General features: G+C 38.8%; 1 protein-coding gene across 1 annotated transcript in view; it reads right to left on the bottom strand.

The window, feature by feature from the left end:
* Positions 1 to 19,753, bottom strand: part of LOC139696641 (uncharacterized) — a 282,301-nt gene extending 262,548 nt beyond the window's left edge. Inside the window, exons 1-2 of the mRNA XM_071595450.1 lie at positions 19,739 to 19,753; positions 18,505 to 18,769 (exon numbers count right to left, since the gene is read on the bottom strand). Coding sequence (XP_071451551.1) covers positions 18,505 to 18,769; positions 19,739 to 19,753 — 280 coding nt within the window. The remainder of the gene's footprint in view (positions 1 to 18,504; positions 18,770 to 19,738) is intronic.
* Positions 19,754 to 19,824: the final 71 nt, after the last annotated feature.

Here is a 19,824-nt window from a genome sequence, read left to right as displayed (position 1 = left end):
TAAAACTCCATTTAAAGGTGATTTCAACAGGCGAATAACGATACGGAGTCCACTTCCGCCCGGTCCTTTTTTTGCGTGAGGGAAAACGGACACCTTTCGGTCCAAATGACAAATTGCATGGACACCGACGCGCCCTTGTTTCGTCCAATCAATATGTATGAGACCCGAGTTCACGTTTTTCTTTCAAACAGAGAAGGAAATCTCCTTAGAGTTAATCCAACGCAAGGAGCACCATTCATGAATTGTAATGGGGAGTTGGGGGACAAGTGTCTAGAGAGATGGAACGAATGCATGTCCCTTGCGCCACTTCCATGGCCTTGATGGTTGGGAGTTCTAGAGAGAGTTCTCTCAGGGCCAAAGCTAATGTATACAATCGGAGTAATATTGATCGGGTGAAAATATTAAGATGTTTATATGAAAAACCGTTATTTGCTTTCAATAGGCATCGATCACGGTAGCATTTTGAAATAGGACGTCGTGGAGGTCGTCTTTAAAACAGTCTTTTAAGAGGAAAATGCATGAAAAAATTAAAACGCAGCATCTTTGGTTTTTATAAAGACCTTTGCTTGGATTCTTACTACCAAATATCGGTTCTGTTTCGGTTGAGATTCCTCATAAAAAAATTTTGTTTTTACGGCCAAAACAATTTATTCAGATAAATTCATTTATTTTATCTTTTTCCTTATATTTTGCACAAATTTTCATACATTCTGCCGCCGTGGTAGTCCAATAGAGGGAGTTTTGGGCAACTGAACAACTTGCCTAACGTCAACACATTTCGGGTGATGCTTTCGGAGAGTCCCAGCTAAAATGCAAGAGGGGTAATGTTTTTGACATAAGGGTATCGTAGAAAACCGCGGGTGGCATAGACCATATCCTGAATATGTGAATTTCACACGGCACAGGTTCGAGTACGGGATGACCTCTACCCTCACGCACGAAAACTAACCTAAAAAAGTGATGAGTGCTGTTTTTTCTATGACTGTATTCTGAAGATTAATTTTAGTATCCGGTGGAAGCACGCAAGATGGTTGACCGTACATCTGTACAGGTACATATCATCATCCGGAGTCCAAACTCTTAAAAGCAAAAATCGTTCTGTAAGAGCATACGACACGGACACAGCAAACCTACTGCACACTTATTTTGCTTTGTCCCTACATTGAACCGTGTTCTGGCTACCCGGCACGGCGAATACAATAGATGAACTTGATGACCAAATAAACTCCTGACTTCGGTTCCTTCCCGCCATTTACTTCTTCCGGTAAAACCAATAACCCTGAGTTTCCACGGTTAACTTTTATAATTGGTCTTACTCGGGCGCATAAAAGTGGCTGACTGACTCAGCATTTACATATACGAGTATATGTATACTATATACATACATAGCAGACTTCCCCTCTAGTCATGGACGTACGTTTCAAGGACAAGTTGGGGTTGACATGCACCTCATATTGCGTGCACGTCTGTCACTGCTGCAATTATTGACTATTACCGCTCATGTTGACCACAGAATCATATGAATATTTATAGAATATTTGAAAAATAAAAAAGCATAACATAATTAACAAATCTCAAACGAATAAAATTCACCATAAAATACATATTTTGCTGTGGAAGGCATCCTTTGTTGAGGGAGGTGTGTCTCACCCAGAATCTAAGTCCATGTCTCAATCAAGTTACATTTTAAATGTTGGGATTCGTTTGAAAGATCATTTCTTAAAGTAGTCTAAGACGGCGATTTGCCGCCAAAACTCATTTCAAGGTTAATCTAGGGCCAATCAAATTCGACATGATCCCATTGAACTCTAATCGCCCATCAATAAAAGCTTAAAAGTAAGCTTCGGGTTGATATATGATTAAATAAATGATTGACAATTAAAAATTATCCAACTTTTCTTTTTCTTTAATTAATGGATCGGGGTATTTGGGTTTTCAACCCCAAGTTTTTTCTTAAAAAGAAGCGCGACTCTCTATCAAAGAAATTTACACTGAATCGGTTTTCAACATAGATTCCCATGCAGTACAGTGAAAATCGCCTACACCTTTGAATTTCGCGATAGCTAAATAAATTTAAGGGAAAACACGACGAATCGTTCATACTTTTAGCAGTAGATCTTGAACTTGAAATTAAACCACTTGGCTTTTCCACATAGCAGTAGATCTATCAAATCCTTGATTAATTTGGATACTAAGGTGGTCACAAAATTACTCATTAAATGACTACGAAAATTTGTTGAGGATTTAGTCATCATTATGATAATATTTTCGCGGCACTTCAACGTGCCCGCTTAAAAGACATGGAGCGCCTCCGTGAGAACTCACCGGAATATACTACGAGGCCGAACCCACTGGGTACACCTGCCCTTAACAAAATTTTCATAATGCCAAACACTTCTGCTGATGCTATAAGCTCATTCTCGACCCTGAAGACGTGCCACACGACCTCCATATCTCATGAACCACCTGACCATCTCTACGTCATCAATATAGTATACAGATGGGGGCTGCGACGCCCTCGGCGTCGATTCCACCATAAAGGTGTTTCCTTAACAACCGACTAGTCGTATAGATTTCAATTTCTCATCAAAGAGTTTGCCACGCTCTCTATAAAAACATTCCCTCTTTGAAATATCGTCGTGAAATGCGCAGGCCATTATCATTAGACGAATATATACCAACTACCTTCGTGGTTTAGTAGCGACGGATTATCTTTTTCCAAGATTTTTTCCCCCAAATAATGATGCATAAAAGATAAGTTCAGGCATTTCTGTATTCAGTGTATGGGACTAGGGTGGCAAAAGTGATGTGGTATGAGGGCATGAACTGGAAGGTTCGTGGTCCATTTACCATAATCGAGATGCCCTCATCCTTTGGATTAAGTGCGGGTATGTCGGAAGAGGACGGTGGTTCATTAAACACACACCGCAGCAGTATAATAATAAGGGGATTGGTGCCTTATTTGAAAGGACTACGCGAATCAAAGGCATTATTAGGATTAGCGGATGGAATAGAGGAATATATGTAGTGATCCTTATGTTTGAGTTTCACGTTAAATTGTTGAAGTGATCGTCAATTAAAAGATGGCGAGAAGTCTTCTAGATTCCGTGCTCTTGCTGACATGGATATTTGCAAAATAAAGCATTTTAATTGTTTCTCCATTTATCTTTAAATCATTTGAATCCATTCCTTATTCTATTTTTGCCCCTTTCAAGCATATATAGAAACAGCAATGGTGAGAGGTAGCAATGTAACCTAACTTTACTTATTTTCGTCCATATTTTTCTTTTGTCATTCGCTCTCATCTGGAAGAAACGGTTCTAATTGTTTTAATGTGGTTATTATCAAGTCATTGTAATCAAATCACAGAAATATTTTTCCAGCAGCTTGAATATCCCATTCCAGCGGATACTGCCAAAGGCCTTATTCTACTCCGCATGCCACGTATTATGACGTTTGGGCTGTCACTTATTTCTACGAGAATTCTTAGAGCATGATCTCCTCTCCTCTCTTTTCCTTTCAGAAACCGAACGAGTTTTCTGGCAGATTGCCTTCACTTCTTCCTTCGCCTGATTATACTTTCGAATATTTTGGGACACGAGACAAATCTCAAGGTTTCTTGCTCTTCGCATTTCTGGTTCTTCTTTTTCCATCGGTATCGTATTCATTACACATTTCTCCACTTCTATGCAATCTTCCATTTCAAAGTCGTTTTTGATTTTTCCAAAAGTGGATATCGGCATATACGCAATAGCCCGCAAGCGCATTGGGGGGGAGGATGTTAGGGCACCGGGCCATATATATGCATTTATACACAAATACACATTCGCACAATTACGTAAAATTACACACATACATGCATGCAAACATACATCGCGCAATAATATGCGTATTCGAGTAAACCTTTAAATTTGGCTTTTTATAATAAAAACGTAGGAGTGGTTATGTTTAATTTTCTTATGATTACGGATCGCGAGAGGGAAGAGCTTGTGCCTTCCTTTGGACCTTCAAAACGCATTGATAATTACATTGCCTTACCCCGGACACCTTTCGGACTTATTTCGTATTTCACTGCTCTGTCAAATTCACTCCTAAATATACGTGGGCACTACACAAGCTTGAAGTCTAGGTCGATCTCATCCTAGTCATTTATAAAACTGTCTCCAGAGTTGTTGGCCCTTCAAACTAGCCTTTCGATTAACCCTTCCGTCCGCCTTCATCCTCTACCCACGCCTTTTCGACATCTTTAACTTCTATTGTCATGTTTCCATTTGAATCTCTTCCGCTATTTCATTTCCTTTTACTTTCACAAAATTGATTCTTAACTAGTTTATATTCTGTTTCGAATATTCCTTCATTGATATTTTAGTCGGAATTCTACATTTATTTATTATAATATGAACAGAGTTCGCAATCCCCATCCTCGAACTGTATTATGTTACGTATCACGGAAGCCATTACTGAAGTGGATGTTTCATTGATTGTTTGTAATTATTGATATTGGTCTTGAAAAATATAGTGTTCCATTCATTCAATATAGCTTCATTCACTTGTGTCTTATCTTTTGATATGAATAGTGTACACAACTCCTCACTCAGGAAAACAGAATTTACGTAGCCTTTAGCATTCATCCAGAAAGCGATTGATACCACTATCGGTTACAGTGCACGATTGATTAAGGTTAAGATGCATGATATTTCCGTTATCTGCAGACATCCATTATGAAATCAAATTTACATTTTTCTAAATATGTAAACGAAAAATTGATACACTCCAGAGACTAAGGAATAGTCGAAACAGTTGGCTTCTAGAGGCGATTCGGCTCCGAAGAATGCAAAGACGGTGAAATCAGCCGACAAGGTGATGGCCACGGTTTCTTGGGATGCCCGCGGAATTATTTACATCGATTACTTGCGAAAAGGACGAATGAATAAATGAGAGCCATATGGGTCGTTATCATACCGGTTGAGCGAAAAAATCACGGAAAAGAATCCTCATCCATCAAGACAATGCACTGGTGAACATCTGCGCAATTTCGACGGCGAATATTATACAATTAAAGTTCTAATTATTACAACACCCAACGTATTTCCCAGATTTGGCTAACAGTGACTTTTTATTTTTCTAAATTCGAAAAAAATAGCTAAGTGGAAAACGATTCACATGGAACGAGGTCATTGCATTGCCAACACAGATGCCTATTGCGAGGACCTTCCGAAATGCTACATTTGGGACGGCTTAAAAAAGAGTGAGAAACACTGAAAAGTGTATCGGACTCGTGTATCGTTTTTCTATTTATTCCAAAGGACTTGTTGAATGACCCACAAGTACACATACCCACCCACGCACACAAACACACACAAATCTGAGTTCTACTTCAGGTCAGATTGCTGAATCAGTCTGACCAGAAGAAGGCCCCAGAGAAGGCCGAAAGCTTAAACTTTCTGAAATATCACGGCCCTTTTACATGTTATCTACATATTTTATTTTTATCTTCTATTGTGTCTATTCTATTATTACTATTATTGCCTATTTCTGTATTCTATTGTGCCTTCTATTGTCTTTATTTTTCTCTTTTATTTTTTTTTGGTGCTATATATATATATATACACACACACATATGTGTTATTTTGTCTTTGGAGGCCTTTTCCCGTCGATTTACCAAGTAGAATTCCTTAATCTTCATGCGATTTCTAATAGTATTACCACCAGCGCATTATTGTCTAAGGAGAAATTATTATATAATACTGTAGATAGGTAATGCAGTGAGTGATCGCTTGAAACTTGATTATAATTAAAAGATTTGAAGTGATAAAATTATAAGTTATCACTAAAGCAGTGTTCTTGTGTGAATCATAAAGACTTTTAAACATGCATATTAGCGGATTACTCCGTTAAAAATGACTGTTGCGGCATCTCCCGAATTTTCTAGGAATTTGACTTTTAAACATCTTTAACATTCGCATTATTCTTTTTAAACCTCCTATGGCATACTATTATAAAAACGGTTCTTTCTATGTACTTACGCATAATTACCGGCATCATTTAGAAAATGAGAAGTCTGTGAAAAATGACTTCACAACATAAATCGGGAATTATTTTGTAAGCCTGCTTTACAGCGACATCGAATAGGGAGTCGCGTACACTAAACTCCATACCAATGAGCAAAAATATCGTTCCAAAATAAGTGTTTTCAAACACCCATCTCTTTGCCAGCATATTGAATGTGTCTAAAACACCAAAGATATACTACCTTGATCAAAAAGTTCCCGGAATAACCACCGTGTGGCGCTCCCATCGTTCCGATTTGAGTTATGTTTTTTTTGTTAAATTGGTACATCTGTTGTTGATATTCCCTTTAAATCTTAGTGTCATAACTTGACATTTGCAAAAGTTACGTAGCCAAGAGTACATCTATCTCTGTGTGTGTTGGCGATTTTTTACAATTTCAGAAATGGATTTAAATTTGCAACAACGAACTTGTATTAAATTTTGCGTAAAAAACGGATTTAGTGGCGCACGGACGTTGGAAATGTTGGAAAAGTGTTTCGGCAACGATTCTCTTAAAAAAACGGTCGTTTACCAGTGGCACGAGCGGTTCAGAAGTGGTCGTGAGTCAATCGAAGATGATGAACGCAGTGGCAGACCATCGACATCGAAAGTCGGTGAAAAAATTGATAAAGTAAAAGAAATGTTGGTCAATAACCGCAAATTAACCATCAGAGAAATAGCGGAGGACTTGAACATTGCCTATGGATCCGCCCAAGACATTGTGGTTAATGATTTGGGTTTCCGTCGTGTAGCAGCAAAGTTGGTGCCAAAAGACCTCAATTTCATGCAAAAAAGAGACCGTGTTGACGTCGCAAAAGACATGATTTGCGAGGCTGAATCCGATCCCACATTCATCAAAAGGATCATTACTGGAGACGAGACGTGGGTTTATGAGTACGACACGCAATCCAGACATCAGGCAAGTGAATGGCGTTCACCAAATGAGCCGAGACCAAAAAAACCACGTCGTTTTCAGTCAAAAAAGAAGGCAATGCTGACGGTTTTCATGGATTACAACGGTGTAGTGCATCATGAATTTTTGCCAGAAGGCCAGACAGTAAACAAAGAGTATTATTTGGGCGTTATGAGACGTTTGCGTGAAGCAATTCGCCGAAAGAGACCAGAAATGTGGGCAGAGAACTCGTGGATTTTGCACCATGATAACGCACCGTCGCACAGTGCTATCATTATTCGTAATTTTTTGACGAAAAATGCAACAAATACCATCCAACAGCCACCGAATTCACCTGATTTGGCTCCCTGTGACTTCTTTCTGTTCAATCGAGTTAAAAAACCATTACGGGGAACGCGTTTTAGCAGCCGAGAGGAAGTAATGGAAAAATCGCAGGAAGCACTGATGGACATACCGAAAACCGAATATAAAAAATGTTTCGAGGATTGGATCAAGCGCTGGCATAAGTGTGTTGCAGTCGATGGGGATTACTTTGAAGGGGACAATATAGATTTAGATGAATAAACTTGTATTTTTAATTTTCTGAATAAATTCCGGGAAATTTTTGATCAAGGTAGTATTTCAGTATTTATTTGCTCCTTATCAGACCCATCACAAACTCCAGAGCAAGAAAAAAAGTCAGTATCACGGAGGCCCGCGAGTTCCTACCCCTTTTGCTACCCCTACAATGCTAATGAGAGACACGTAACGCGGGCCAACACAGGTTGAAGCGTGCATGTATCTCATTTGTCGAAAGTTTAGTGTGAACTTCATGGCCAGGCCTTATGCATGAATGCAGGGCACAGCAACGTTTGCAGTCACAACAAAGAGATCTGAATATGAAGTTCTCTGGGGGCTGAGAGAGTTTCCCCCTCTCCTCCTCTCTCCAAACCCCACCCTATAATTGCTCGCCACCGGATCCTGAAGGAGGGAGAAGGAAGGATTTGAGAGAGTGGGGAGGGTTGGAGGGAAAGGAGACATCGGGGAAGAGGGAGGAGAGGTAGGGGATAGCAAGAGACGAGGTGAGGAGAGAGAGGGAGACTTGTGAAGGAGAAGAGGGAGGGAGAGAACACTCCCACTTAACCTCAACCCTCCCCCACCCCCCTTAGCAACCGACCGCTTGCGTAACTGACTTCTGGTCCTTCCCCACCCATCCGGGGGATCGGTTTATTAAACCCTTTATTGGACTTGAGGGTCCGCATGGGGAACTCGAGAGGAGGGAGAGAGGGCAGGGCGACCGGGCGGGAGAGGGGAAGATGTGTGGTGGGAGGGAATTGCGGGGAGCAAGGGGAAGAGAGAGGAAAGGTACGGCGAAGAAAGGGGTGGGGAAGAGATTAGTTCAAGGCGGTTGTGCTCACAGTGCACCGGTCGCCGCGAGGAAGCAACTAAAGAGTCGGGTCTGCACGCTCTGTCTTTTACGTAATGCCTTTGTTCAATACTCTCCTCGGCGGGACCACGTGGAGGAACTAAGACCCGCGAAGATGGGGAACAATCAGAGCGCTGAGGGAAACGGCTCGTTCCCTGTGCCCTCAGTCGGATTCGAACGACACACGCAAATGCTATCGAGATGGGGGCCAATCGGCAGGTTGAATTCGGGAGAGAGCGGGGTGAAAGAAGAACAATGCTTCCTCACCAATCGCTGTTTTTCTTTATCCCAAATCACTCCTCTTCCTGACAGTGGCGGACCTAGGACACCTCCCAGGAGGAGGTCATATTCATATACGAACAAAAATAACTTTACTTGTATAATATATTTTCTAACAAATATAACTGAATATCATATATTTTTGCACATGCGTCTAGGATGGCTTTTATATATTTTTACGAATTACAAAGTTAGAATTAAAAAGCTAATTTAACTCACCAGTACAAAAGAATGGGCTTGCGTGATTGAATGATCCTTTTCTATTCTATAAAAAATTCAGATTGTTTAAATAATCTCCCAAATAGTTAATTGAATTTGGGGCAAGAACATTCAGCTGCCTATAATCTTTTTGAGCATAATATTTTGGAATTGTATACCTTCTCCGGGTGGGATTTTGATCACTGATATTCGTTTTTTTTTCTTGTTCGCTCTTCCGACGCCCAAATATGTCGCTAACGCAGAACGAAAAATCTAGGGCTTTTTCCATAAAGACTAAATTGACTTAAACGATTTCGAGCGATAACTGAATATGCCTATGAGTAAACATTTACTGAACGTACACGTCCATTAAAAAGGTGTCCAATAAAAACAGTGCTTCTCAATCTTTTCTCCTTCATTTCCCTCCTTTACCATAGTTCAGAATATCATTCCACTTCTAATACAGGCATGATATTATGATTCTAGTTGCGTGTGTACGAGTAATCAAACTACTAGAAACATCGATTTTAGTCTATTATATTCAATAAAATTTTTAGATTGTCGCGAGATAAATTAAAAACCACATACAATTTCACAGATTTGACATTACCTACATGACGACAAACTTTACTGAATGGTGGTCCCAATTTTCCTCCTAAAACCCTAATATTCCTCCAAGGGGTGAATACACCCTTTCTAGATTCTCTGATTTAAAGTAATCGCATCTTCAGCTCTAAAAATTCTTGGGTAAAGTAGATTATGCCATGCGTTTTTCTTTCGGAGAGATAATAGAATTGAATCAAAGATGGCCCCTGGAATTAATCGAACGTGACCGTGAGTTCGGGCAGATTTTACTGCACACAGGCGGTATAACAGTTTGTAACAGAATACCTTAAAGGAAAAACTATGAATCCCAAAATCCCACGGCCTTCAGTTTTCAAAGTTTCACAGTTCGAATACGAAGAAATGGAGCTTCAAACAGTTTCATACTAGCAGAGATTTCTCGGAGCAGTGAAGACTAACACATTTCATTGACAATTAGGTTCCAAGACGGATATTGTCACAATTACTAGTTCCTGATTAATGCCTCGCCCCACATTCGGCATCTAATGAGTTATGAAATATGTTGTGCCAGCACCTGGATGCAAACTCCTCTACTCCAACTTCCTCTCGCAAATTGCTTCATTTGCTCAAACAGAGATTCGTTCGCAAAATATTTACAACGCCAATATCTCCGATTTAGTTTTTGCTTCCTCGAAAAGAGGTTCGTGGTTGATATATAGTATGTTGCTAAGTGAAAGTGCCAGAAATATGTATCCCGTAAGCCAAGTTTTTCTATTAATGATGCATCAGGATCAGCGCTCTATTTACGCATTCTTTTTTTAAAAAGGCCAATACTAATACTCTCGGTGAGCATTCGGCACCCTATTTAATATGATTCTCCACGATAAAAAGATGTATGTAAGCAACTTTCATTGAAATACCTGCGGTACACTTGAGAAATTCTCGCGACACAACAGTTTAAAAATCGCTGATCTAAGGTTTACGGCGGCATCAATATTTACAAGATCCATTGTAAGCGATCCATGGAGGCGCCTCTTATGCATGACACTTGATTAGAACGAAAAAATAGAACTAGCACTAATGAATCGAATGTTATTTTCCTATGGATACGAACAATTAATTTTAGGCGTTTGATTCGACCGTGAGATTACATACGCGATAAAATCTGCAATACGAGAAGTACGGTTCACTGCTAGCGAAATGGATTGAAATTTATACATGTTAAGTATGCCATAAATCTGCATTATCAACAATCAACCCGGAGCCCACTTCTCAAATCTACAACTCAGTTTACAGGTCCTCTGATAATAGTCAGAAATGTAATAAAACTTTCCAGTTCGTATTCTGTTTAATATAGGCAGGTAACAAAAGTACTGTACCATTTATTATCTTCAGCAGATTCCGTATAGACAAATTAAAAGGACTTTTTGAATTATCGTAGCTTTGAATAACGGGACATAAATTGTAAAACACGTCAATATTTAGCTATGTGTGACAAGGTTCTATTGCCAAACTTCGAAACTATTCTGTAACAACTGAATTAAGGATATCTACCAGTCTAATTGCATGAATGAGAAACCTGCGAGTACTTCGAAATAATATGCCATGTGGGAAACAAATCAAATTTATTACAAGCTAAGGGTATTTTCTTCTTAGAATGGAATACCTCCATAAAAAACTGCCACTCTTATGAGAGTCATCAACATTAACTTTGACCTTGCGTAATATTATCGTCTCGTGCCAAAGTTTCCGCTTCATTTTAATGGATAAAAGAAGCCATATGAAGCGTATTCGACCTCCCCATGGTTAAAAATAGCACAATATAACTCTAAGGCCTTGGGAGAATATTGGTAATTCTAAAATCCAAATTAGGCGAAAAGTTTATGCATTGATCCGTTACGAGAGCATTAGGGCAGGCTTCTTCAAGTATAACGAGCCAAAAGTTAATAAAAATGAGTCACTTTACCCTACTCTATACGCATTTCAATATAATCTGGAAGAGATATGCACATCGAACCTCAATACAATCTGCAATATGTGAAAAATAATCCAACTGAGCGGGTTCCCGCCCGATTCGAGCTGATGTTTGGAAGGCGTCCGTTTCACCGTCAGCTGAGAGGTCACGAACGAAAAGACATTATTCATAAACTGATGGGACTGTTTACCTGGGCTTGTTTGACAGAACAAATCTTTCCTTTCTCTAAACCACATATTAATTCGCCCGTGGACGCAAATACCTACGTGCTCAGTTTCTAATATTTCTTGAATTCCGCAAGTTTCAGTCGTGCTCAAAGGACAGAGGAGAAAAAGACCACTGAAATATATCTGATAGTGTGCATCCACTGCATGCAAAGATTATTATAATCGATTGGTAAGCCATGGACTTCCACCCTAAGGAAATTATATTTAGAATAAAATCACATCATTTGAAATACTGTACAGTCCAGTGTAGCGTAGAAACCTTCCTCCCCATTGACTCTAATCAGACCTTTCGTGGTTAAAAATATACTTAAGGCACGATTGGTTACATGTACATTATCGGGAGACAAAACGGAGAGAAAAATGTCAATTCGCGGACATTGAACATTAATTGTTATTTCAAAATATTTATAAAATGCGCAAAAATCATCATATTTGTATTCAGTTTCATCATATGCAATACCACCATCAAATAAGCAGAAAATGTTAGAGGATATGAAAGTCAAAAATGTATAGCTCATTTTTAAAGAACTAGCGAGGGTTTCGTAGCAACTTTCAATTAGCCGTATGGACGCATTCGCAAGGTTCCTTTCACATAATTGGTTTATTTTCAACGCGTGTGAAAACAGTGTGGAGCGAATAATTCCCAAAAAATCGTCCTATCATTCAACGAGTAAGTAGCAGTAGCGGCATTAAAGGGAGAAGACTGACAGCTAAGGTAATTTTCACTATTAGGGAAAGGTGGGTAATTTGGCAGGGGTAGGATTGACAGAGAATGGAGGAAGATTGGGTAGAAACCTGGAGTCGTTATTAGCCTACTCTTAACAATAGGCGCCAAGTTTAACGTCCAATCCGACGGATACTGCACACAACAACGAAGTAAGAATTTCACTAAAAAATCATTCACTGTTCGGAGAAATGCCATTTCCGCAGCTTGAACTTAAGAGATATTATTTGCTTTTGTTCAAGCTTCACACCCATATGTGAGAACGGGAACCGTCATTAATTAATAAACATTTTAATTTTATTTATTTTCTCGTTTTTTTACAAGAATTCTTTTGATGGTGCCACTCATTCGTCGATACGTAGTTAAATGCCGATCGTATTCCAAGTATAAAATCTTTTAATCATGTTGGGAGATACCATTTTCAACTATTTTTGATCGCAGTGAGTTTTCTCCCATAAAGATTGCAACACAAAAACATACAAAATATATACATATATTCTCCACGTGCGTAAAATGGCAAACAACGCTCATAATCCCGCACGAACTCTCCCAAAACGATGTATTGGCCGGAAACAAGTTGGTAGGTCTAGTCACCGATGGCTTTGGCTATACAACAAAATATATTCACACATAAATTGTCTCGCCGGAGCTAAGGTAAACGAAAGTAGAAAGGATTGATTGTAAGAGACATCGAAAGTGAAATCCTTTCAAAGAAACACGACGCTGGTAAATAAAGTATATTAAGTCGAAAATGGTATGCAATCCATCATTTTTCAACAGGAACTATGCGATTTGATCAATCATGCACAGTTACAGAAAAAATATTTAACTTTGGACAACAAACCAATTAAAACCCAGCAAGGCCCTGGTGAGACGACAATTTCTGCTTGTAAATAGGAACTCTTACAGTTATGGTACTGCATAACCAATTTTACATTTTTTTTGTAAAAATTATTTCACTAATTTTTTTCAACAGCATAAAAACAGGTTTACCATGAAATGTACAAAGGGACGGTGTGATTTAGTAGATCAAAATTTTTAACTACGGTTTTGCCAGGAATTTTACATGCAAACTTCTTGAAAGCTATGCCACTTTTTCACCAAAGAAAAAGATTCTCGTGAGTGATGCTGGCAGTTATGTTTTGCATATTGAGCGCAAGGCAGGCTAAGTGGTGCTTCGGCAGCTGGGAGCGCATGGCATTGCGATGTAGCGTACATTTTATTCATTGCATTTTAACGCCCACCCGATAAGAAATTCAAAGCATATAACGTCTACATCTGACCTAGCAAACCACCACAAGGATGCGAGGCATAAGGGGTTAGGTAACCAGATAATAATTCTACATGTTACCTTGAAAGTCACAAGGACGTGTGGCAGAGGTGACTCCACACCACGCATGCAAAACCAAAAATGAAGTTTTGTTTAATTGTTAGTTATGAAAAAACGAAAAATATTTCAAATGATGAGGATAATTGTAACTAAAACTACATATACTACAGCATATGGTTGGAAAATACTTCTCTAAGGACGTCAGACGAGCTGCTATTAACAAGAAGAAACATTAAGTCAAGGTTAGATAAATAATGACGCAATAGGCTATTTCGAGTTGAAACATTTTCTGCGGAATTCTCATATGTAAAGCGGGGCTAGAATTTTCCCTCAGTGTCAGCGTCGAACACGAGTGATTTGTATTAGCCTATGTAATGGTTTAAAACGTGCAAATAATATCCGTGTTTCCAGTGTCTCTCAACCTACGCAATTCAATAATCATGTTACGATATCTATCCTTTCGCAACTATTAATCATAGAAATATCGGCGGGCATAAATATCAATACTGATATCCCAAATAGGTGTGCTATATGTCTATCAATAGTAGTCTTATTGAGACGCAGGGAGAAGTAATGCAACTCTAAATGGCGTAAAATCGCGGAGCCTTAAGCCAAACGTCTCACGAATACCATGGATTATAGTGTTTTCATAACGCAATGCAGATTCATCGGTACGAACTGTCACGTTCAAAATTGAATAAAAAACTCTAGGCTTCAGAATTTCACACTACTAAACACCTAATTCTTCCTTCTTTTTTCCAGTAGTTCAAGCGGAAATTTTATAAATAGCAATGATGAAATACCAAACCGTTTTCACTAGCAATAAAATACCATTATTGCAGTTTTTTCGGAATTCTACATGCCCAGTAAACACTGAAAATTAACTAAATTACTTAAATAAATAACACTACCAATTATTTGAAACTAAATTTTCATTTTTCAGTTTATATTAGATCCATAGTGTATAAACTGATTCGGAAGAGGATTTAAAGTAAATGTCAACCAGTTGAAGTCATTTGAAATTGTGCATCTGAAATTATGGTAATATTTGGCATGAATATAAAGTGAATCTTTCATATCCTGCATTGTGGAAATAGTCTTCCAGCTGGACATAGAAGTCTTTATATCATTTGGGAATTTCGTTCACTAAGCCCGGAGTGCCACTGATGAGCTTTCTTAAGGTCTTAGGGAATCTAATCAAGTATTAGACCGATGAACTGCCCTTAGAAGTAGTCCATCGAAAGATAATCGAGAATAGATGTATCCAAGGGAGTCATGAACGTTCGAAATCGTGCTCACAGCTAGTGAACTTCGATCGCTTGATCTATTGAGAACATTTTAAATTTGTACAAGAATCCTTTCTTAACGATAAGTGAATGCGTCAGTCACCAGTATCGGCAACGGAATCACTTAGCCCTTGTCGGAAACAATACAAAAGCAATGTCGAGGTCGTGCAGTTACATCAGAAATGTATAAAAATTTCAATTACACGCCGGATTCACAAGGAAAGTGTAAATAGATCTCTGTTAGATAGGATACCTGGCCAAAGGCATTTTCAACGTAACTTTCAGCTTGTTGATATGGGACCAAAAAACGCAAGAATCCAACCCACCTCACACTATAACCTCTAGAAGGCAACTCAATATCCATACGGAGACTGAAAATCATAGATCAGGGCACAGGCCCTCGTCGGTTTCACAGGAGGATCTGTTAGCATACATTCACGCAGCCTTGTTTTTACTCAGAAATGACCATAATAACCACACAACTTACAATTAAATGATAAAACAAGTCAGCATTCAAACTTAATACAACCACCATGGTTTCCGCACAGGCATCAAAAGTTCGAACGATTTCAAATTTGGTGAAGAATTCATAGTTAGTGTACATTGGAAACATGGGCTTCAGCGATAATAGGAGGACTTCCCTGGACCACAGGAAGTTTGGGATGTGGCAGTACACTGACTTCCCAAGCCAAGACATTTGGTTCGAACCCCTAAGGAAAACGTTTCAGCGACTTTCCCGGGCGAATGCTTCTAACATCTTGATCACCTCACGGGTAAGCCAAAACTGACGCCAATTTCTCTCCACCTTTCCCGGGCTCCAAAAAATACTGCATGCCCCAGAGACGCCAACCTATTCATGATGACGCACATTTGCCTAGTTTTCGGTTTCACCTCTTCCGAGCGATAGCAAACAACTACCAAATATTTAAAAGCTATAGTATCAGGATTTATTAGCGTTGATAGTAAAAATAATGCACATTCACCAAGAGATAATCGAATTATAGTTTGAGAAATGATTGAAACAAAAGATAACGGACGCAATTACCTTTTCGAATAGTTTAGCCCTAAATACCACATATCATCGCCGGCTTGTTGACATACCTGTATCTTGTGTAAATATATCATAATCAATCTTGAATCATAAACTTGCTGATTTAAACTCACACAATCAGATTTCCCCAATCGATATTAAGTACCAGATGATTAATTACTATTTCAACCCTATAACACCGTAAAAAATCGTTTTTGGTATTTTAAGAATTGAAATTTTCTCGGTGAATCAAGTGTTGCTGCAATAATACGTAGATTAGTTCTTTGAATCGCTCAGGCCTACTTAATGCCATCTCAATGAATGAATATCCTCACGCGAAGATAACACGGACTCATTTTCGTAGCAATACCTTCACCAATATTGAGGACCTATTTCCCAAGAAGAGGACTACTTAAACCAAAAAAAAAACTGTAAATAATTACCAAATATACTGGAGAAAAACTTGTAAAGGAGCAAGGTAGGGGATCAATGAGATTGCATATCCCTTTCTTTTATCGCTAATTTTTTTTTCAAGCGTTATTCGCCAGCGTATGAATGTCACTGCTTTTTCGGGAAATCAATGCTAAATTATTGCGAATGGAGGGCAATTACCGACGTCAGGCAATTACTCGAAACATTCATTGACATGCAAAATATATTTATAATATAATTGACTTAAATATATTACATCTAGGAAATGCATTTTCAGGGTGTCCGCTTGCAAGTTTTCCAGAGTATCCCACGCCAAAAAAAAGTTTGCGGATGCTGATCTATGTCTGCATTGATCGTGTTAATCATAACAGAACGCAGGTGTCAGAAATGGCAAACAACGGTTGGCAGTATGAGATATCGAGCGCATAATATAATATTCTTCTGTATGCTGGAAGTTTACATGAACAATTTCGAGTTCGTGCACCATCGCAATCAGAAATTCCCTTGCAATCGTCATTTATTGACAATTGACCCAGCATTAAAAGAACATAATTTCCTGAAAAAGTAACCATATTCTGAAAAATAGTATACTGTGTTTCATTAAAATGATACACCCGAAAAAGAACGTCGACAATGGACAGGGCAGTAATATTTCACTCGCAATGAAAATGAATCATTCGCATCGATCAACAGAGTAAGTCACAGAGTAAGTCACATATTTACGAATAGAAAGGAACAAAATCATTCGAGTAAAAAGAATCAGAAATATTCAGGTTTAACAATAAATTTAAACAAAACCATTAGAACTAGAACTATTCATTAAAAAAACCAAATAAGGCCCTTATCATTGCGAAAACCAGAAACATCTTTTATGCTCTCTCAATGATCGGTCAATAAGGGCAGCAAAGAGCAACAAGATCCCTGAAAGTGGGAGCAGTATTTCTGGAATACATCTCAAAATGAAAGGCGAAGAACTTTCCTCGATAGAATGAGTCAAATGCCGATAATTCCACAACCTAAGCCGAACTGCTTCAGTTTAAAAGCCCGGTAGACACCCTGATTTAAATTTGACAATTTTAAGCAATACGAATTTAGTCATCTCCATAAAATAGAATAAAATACTAATGGACATCATTAAATCAATTACATACTTTGTAAATGGTTTCCAAACGCATGTTCCACCCTATTACTCTCCTTTTCAGGAAAAGGTATAGCACTAAACACGTTTACAGAAATAAAAAAATTCGTTTAACTTAACTGCCACCAATTGCGTCTTTCTCCAAAACAAAAATCGCGCATAATTACAAGAACTATTCAAAAAAATATGATCTAGTTCTTCTTGCCACAATTAAGCAGAAGACTGACAATAACCTGAAAGGAACGGAAACGAGTTGAGCGGTTGTGACGAAATGGCTTAAAATGACGAAGGTTGGTCCATTCAAGGCCCATCCAATATACAGCAGTGATGTACAACCCGGAATCCTAACAGTGGTGATAAAAGGAATTTCGCACACCTATTAGCAACCAGTTCACTTGGGCAATGCCAGGGAATCCCCGAATGGCAGATGGCCAATCACCTGTTGCGGCTAAGATGCTGATGAAATAACGTAATGCCAAGAATTATATTACAGCCATGCTGCTGGAAAGAAATATTGTTTATCTGAATTAACTGAGCTTGCATTGAAATAACATGTGGTTAAAAAAATAACTGAGTCAAGCAAATCGATAGTAACAACTTAACCTTACATGACAATGTAGCAATAGGTTGGGAGAGGAAAAAACATGAACTTTGATTAAAAACCTGTCGTATGTAGACCCCAACGCAAAACACCACTCGTCCTTCGTCTCAAAAGTATGAATCACCTACAAAGAGCGCACATTGGACGTGTTAGTCCATCATGCACGAGTGGGAGGGTCCTGTTACTTTGAAGGGGCGGGGAGGCAGCGATCACCTCATGAATCACGGAAAGCAAATCGTCTAACGACAGGAAGTTAAAGGGAGCCGAGTAGAGTAGTAGAATTACACTGTGCATGGGAGACACGGCAAAGACTACTTAGTAGCTTCCGAAAAATTTTTTTCTGCCACTAACCTTCCTCATAGACTCCGTTCTCTCTGGACAGTACAGCTAGGCTCCCTCGCTTGTCTTCCTTCGGTACGAGCTCGTAGTCGATTACATAGGCTGCTGTAGGGGAACTTGCCTTGGTGACTCTCTCTCCGGCGGCTGAGGGCGGCTTCGCCCACTTCCGCCGACCGGGGGCGGAGGATGGGACGGCTGCGAGAGGAGGGGCCCCAGGGCCGAGGACGATTTCAAAGTCGGGAACAGCATTGAGGGCGAGACGCACCCACCAAAAGCACTGCGCATGCGCATAAATTTAAATGCAGTGCCTTCTTTTTAATTCGAATCCCGCTTTGACTATCTGAATTATGCAGCAGTACTAAGTGTATGATGTATTGATTATGTAAATAACCGCAAGAAAAACCCCAATGCCCTGAGTGTGTGTTCTCCACTGCCATTCTGATAGTACACCTCGAAGGTCTCTATCTTCTAAATGAAAAGCTTTACAAAAATTTCTTTCTTTATATAAACTAATTGCAAGTAATTATCATCTTTAAATGAGGTTTGCTCAAACTTTTTTTTGTAAGTTTTGGACAGAATTACTTTCTGAAAGACAAGCAAGCCCACACCGCTACCGACTTTAAAAGAGACCGGAAATTTTCAATTCAAGCGATAAATGAAGACCAGAAAACACCAAAAGACCATTTTAAAATTTCTCCGTCAAATTCTTCTCAGAAATATCTTTAGCCCTTAGCTTTGAAAATTGAAAGAGCTTAGAAAAGTTAAGCTACGATATATTTCATTCAAGAAAACTTGGAATAAGCATCAAGAATTTGGTGTATTAGCTTTTTACAATAATCCTACGTCTACAAACTGTAAACTTGCTAATTCTTGACTACAGCAAGACAATTTCAGCATTGTCAATTCCTTCTAACAATCTATCCGATGTCTAGTACCCTGGTTATGAAATGCACGGTTGAAATCTACTGCCAAATAACTGAGGCACAAGACATTTAAATTGGCACCTTACAAGAAACTAACACACTACTGAATGATGGAAACTGCAGTTAAGAGATGTGAATACTATCCATAAACAGAATGTCGCAGGAATTAACTGTGATTATGCTACTGATTCCTTCCATTGAGGGTGTAGGAAAGATAAAACTTTCTCCATTATTTCAAAATACTAATTTATTATGAACCAAATATTCTTATTTAAGTTCTGAGAAATATAGAAGATACAAAACTTCAATTATTTAGAACCTACCAATGAAGCACCCATTACAGAAAAACAAATATTCAAAGCTCACCAGTCTCACCAATATGCAAACACACTGCAGATACTATTTCTCA

This window comes from Hetaerina americana, unplaced genomic scaffold, assembly GCF_022747635.1.
Source record: "Hetaerina americana unplaced genomic scaffold, ioHetAmer1.1.p SCAF_7, whole genome shotgun sequence".
Taxonomy (NCBI): Eukaryota; Metazoa; Arthropoda; class Insecta; order Odonata; family Calopterygidae; genus Hetaerina; species Hetaerina americana.
This window is presented reverse-complemented; position numbering and strand designations above follow the sequence as displayed.